The 2,844-nt window shown below is 45.5% G+C and overlaps 5 protein-coding genes across 5 annotated transcripts; 3 read left to right on the top strand and 2 right to left on the bottom strand.

Annotated features, from left to right (window-relative positions):
• Window positions 1–18: 18 nt before the first annotated feature.
• LACBIDRAFT_312364 (uncharacterized protein) lies at window positions 19–701 on the top strand (the record flags this gene model as incomplete). Its single annotated transcript, XM_001888106.1, has 2 exons — window positions 19–45; window positions 105–701. 2 exons carry the CDS (start codon window positions 19–21, stop codon window positions 699–701), a joined length of 624 nt encoding a protein of 207 aa, XP_001888141.1.
• A 24-nt stretch (window positions 702–725) lies between these two features.
• On the top strand, window positions 726–968 carry LACBIDRAFT_312363 (uncharacterized protein; the record flags this gene model as incomplete). The annotated part of the gene is made up of 1 exon (XM_001888105.1): window positions 726–968. The coding sequence occupies one exon, from the start codon at window positions 726–728 to the stop codon at window positions 966–968; it is 243 nt and encodes an 80-aa protein (XP_001888140.1).
• A 4-nt stretch (window positions 969–972) lies between these two features.
• On the top strand, window positions 973–1,413 carry LACBIDRAFT_312362 (uncharacterized protein; the record flags this gene model as incomplete). Its single annotated transcript, XM_001888104.1, has 1 exon — window positions 973–1,413. One exon carries the CDS (start codon window positions 973–975, stop codon window positions 1,411–1,413), a length of 441 nt encoding a protein of 146 aa, XP_001888139.1.
• A 212-nt stretch (window positions 1,414–1,625) lies between these two features.
• LACBIDRAFT_312361 (uncharacterized protein) lies at window positions 1,626–2,045 on the bottom strand (the record flags this gene model as incomplete). The annotated part of the gene is made up of 1 exon (XM_001888074.1): window positions 1,626–2,045. The coding sequence occupies one exon, from the start codon at window positions 2,043–2,045 to the stop codon at window positions 1,626–1,628; it is 420 nt and encodes a 139-aa protein (XP_001888109.1).
• A 374-nt stretch (window positions 2,046–2,419) lies between these two features.
• Window positions 2,420–2,747, bottom strand: LACBIDRAFT_312360 (uncharacterized protein; the record flags this gene model as incomplete). Its single annotated transcript, XM_001888073.1, has 2 exons — window positions 2,420–2,679; window positions 2,735–2,747. 2 exons carry the CDS (start codon window positions 2,745–2,747, stop codon window positions 2,420–2,422), a joined length of 273 nt encoding a protein of 90 aa, XP_001888108.1.
• Window positions 2,748–2,844: the final 97 nt, after the last annotated feature.

Here is a 2,844-nt window from a genome sequence, read left to right as displayed (position 1 = left end):
GAGTTTCCCTCGCCGTTCATGATCCTACTCAAACCACAGTGCCCAGTCAAGAATTTGCTCATCTTGACCCACAAAACTACAATTTGCCTGACTACAATCCCAAGACCAGCGCAGAGGAGCTTCAGCAGCACAATGAACTCATAGCCACTGTAAATGCAGAACCTGAGGAAGACCAGCAGCCGGACAACTCTTCTCAGGAACCCTCGTGTATCGAACATGTGCGGATCACACAACAATTTATTGAAGAAATAAAAAATGCGACACTGGATAATGCCAAACTCGACAGAGAGACTCTCCATCGTTTGCGTAATCCAGAGCAAGGACCTATCGCCATCGACATCACAGATCCCAATACCCGACTTTCTCTCGATATCTTCATGTCATGCAAGAACTCATCACAACGAATGTACAGTAACATCCGAAATTCATTTATTCGATGGTTTCCAGAACTTTCTGACAGCTTACTGAGTTATGATGCTGCGAAAAAATTGGTCGAACAGGTCACCGGCGTCGTTTCTGTGTCGGACGATATGTGCATAAACTCCTGCCATGCTTTTACGGGGCCATTTGCTGAGCTGGAGGCATGCTACTACTGCTCACAATCCCGATATGACCCCACCATTCTCGAAAAAACAGGGAAAAAGGTTCCTCGAAAGCAGGCTTGCACATTCCCTTTGGGTCCACAAGTACAAGCTCTCTGACGGTCTGAAGAAAGTTCGATCGCCATGTCGTATCGACATAAGCGAACACAAGAGATTCTCAAGATTCACCAAGCCATAGAGGATGGCGAAGACATTGAATTTGTCTATGAAGATTTCCTCTCCGGCAGTGATTACCTGGATTTAGTCGAGCAGCTAGATATCTCTGGTGATGACACTGTCGCCATATATTCATTTGACGGTGCCCAACTGTATCGGAACAAAGGGTCAGACACATGGATTTGCAGTGTGCATTATTTGCGAATATAGCCCAATGACTCGCTACAAGAAGAAGCATGTTCTTCCTGGTGTTGTCATTCCTGGCCCCAATAAGCCAAAGAATTCAGACTCTTTCATGTTTCGGTCATTTCACCATATCTCAGCATGTCAACATGAAAATAACAATGCGGGAATTCCTGTTTGGGATGGTGCAAGGGATGCGATAATTCTTTCACGAATTATCCATCTTTTGACCATGGCGGATGCTGTTGGACTTGTGGAAATGGATGGGCGTGTAGGTCATCATGGTGCTCAAGGATGCCGGATTGGATGTCCCATGAAAGGGAGGCACAAACCATCAAGTGCATCAGTAGAATTACAAGCTCTTTCACTTTCACTTTTGGCCTCTTTCACTTTCACAAGCGCTTTCACTTTCACTTTTGGCCTCTTTTACTTTCACAAGCACTTTCACTCCCACTTTGAGACCTCTTTGTGATAGCTTTCTGGCTTTCAGCAGCTTTTACCTCTTTATAAATTTATACTATGGAGAGCAATATATGAACATATATATTAGAAGGCTAATTTGTGTGCATGATGATCTACATATTTATTAACATAGAAAGAGTTGAAGGAATCTAAGGATTTCGAAAAATTGAAGTTGTGAAGGGGAAGAAAATGTTTACCAGACACACCAATTAAATGTGCACCTCATAAAATAGAATCTAAGTGTATAACCTCAAGGAACGGCTTGCCACCATGAAGCCAGTCAGGCTCAACAATCCACATACCTGTCTCCTCGCAAGGGGTATCACGAACTGGTGAAAACCAGTGAATAAGTGCACATGGATAAGTAACCTCATCGTGCTTGAAAGAAAAGAAAAGAAAGACACGTGCGGCATGGAGCCCACGAAACCCAGGCTCCTCCGACTTCCCAATGAAAACACAATCACATCGTGCGGAACCACCATACCAGGATTTGACTGAACGGATCCACTCATGTTGCATCCCACCAATACCAGAAACATCACTTGGTGCGTAAAAAACAGCACGCGCCGAGTTGTAAACAAAGACTTTTCTGTTGATTTCCAGCAGGGCATTTTCAGGGATGTGGGATAGGTCTTCAGCCATATCAGGGTTCAGGCAACCATAGAGGAATCGACGTGTAAGCAGTGGGAGTTGTGGCTGCTTCAGGTGTTGGGACAGGAGATAAATATCGCGAGGGATTCAACGAACTAAACAAGTAGGTCAGCAAGTGCCTCTCCAATATAGGCCCATGACGTACCATAGGTTTTGGCCAGTCAGATCTCTGAAAGGGATTCAGGCTCGTCAACGATACCAAATTCTTCCCCTTCATCGTCATAGGGAACTGGCAGGAGTGGAAGTTGTGGATTGGGAGCGTGGGGGGGTAGATCACCATCAGGGAGGAGGTGAAAGGGAAGAATGGACCCTTCGAGCATACCACATTCCTTGAAGTCGACACGGGCAGCCGCAAGCTTATCAATTCACTGGTTGATGACAAGCATCTGACCTAGGGGTTTGTTATGACTGGTTCGTCTGTATGGCTTTTTGACGGCTTTGATATGTTTGGACTCGGTAATGGATGAGCAGAGACCATTGGGGGCGCCAAATTCTGTGATAAGAAAATGATAGTGAACAAGGGAATGCTGGCGTGGAAGGGAAAATCCAGATGGGCGGACTGGACGAAAGGCTTCGCGATTGACATGAAAACATTGAAGAGCAGCGTCAATTTCGAGCAGTGCGTCTTCATCAATAACGTTTCGATGAACGAGATAGGTGAAGTCAATCAGGTCCCGCACTAGGGACTGTCATGGATACACCCGGATATTAACTGTACCCGATCCACGGATTTTCCCACCCACAGATCAGATAAGGCACATTACAGATATATCCGTGGGTAAAACGGCCT

The sequence above is a fragment of the Laccaria bicolor genome, genomic scaffold (genome assembly GCF_000143565.1).
Source record: "Laccaria bicolor S238N-H82 LACBIscaffold_51 genomic scaffold, whole genome shotgun sequence".
Lineage (NCBI taxonomy): Eukaryota > Fungi > Basidiomycota > Agaricomycetes > Agaricales > Hydnangiaceae > Laccaria > Laccaria bicolor.
Note: the sequence above shows the minus strand (reverse complement) of the source record. Positions and strands in the feature narration are given on the sequence as shown.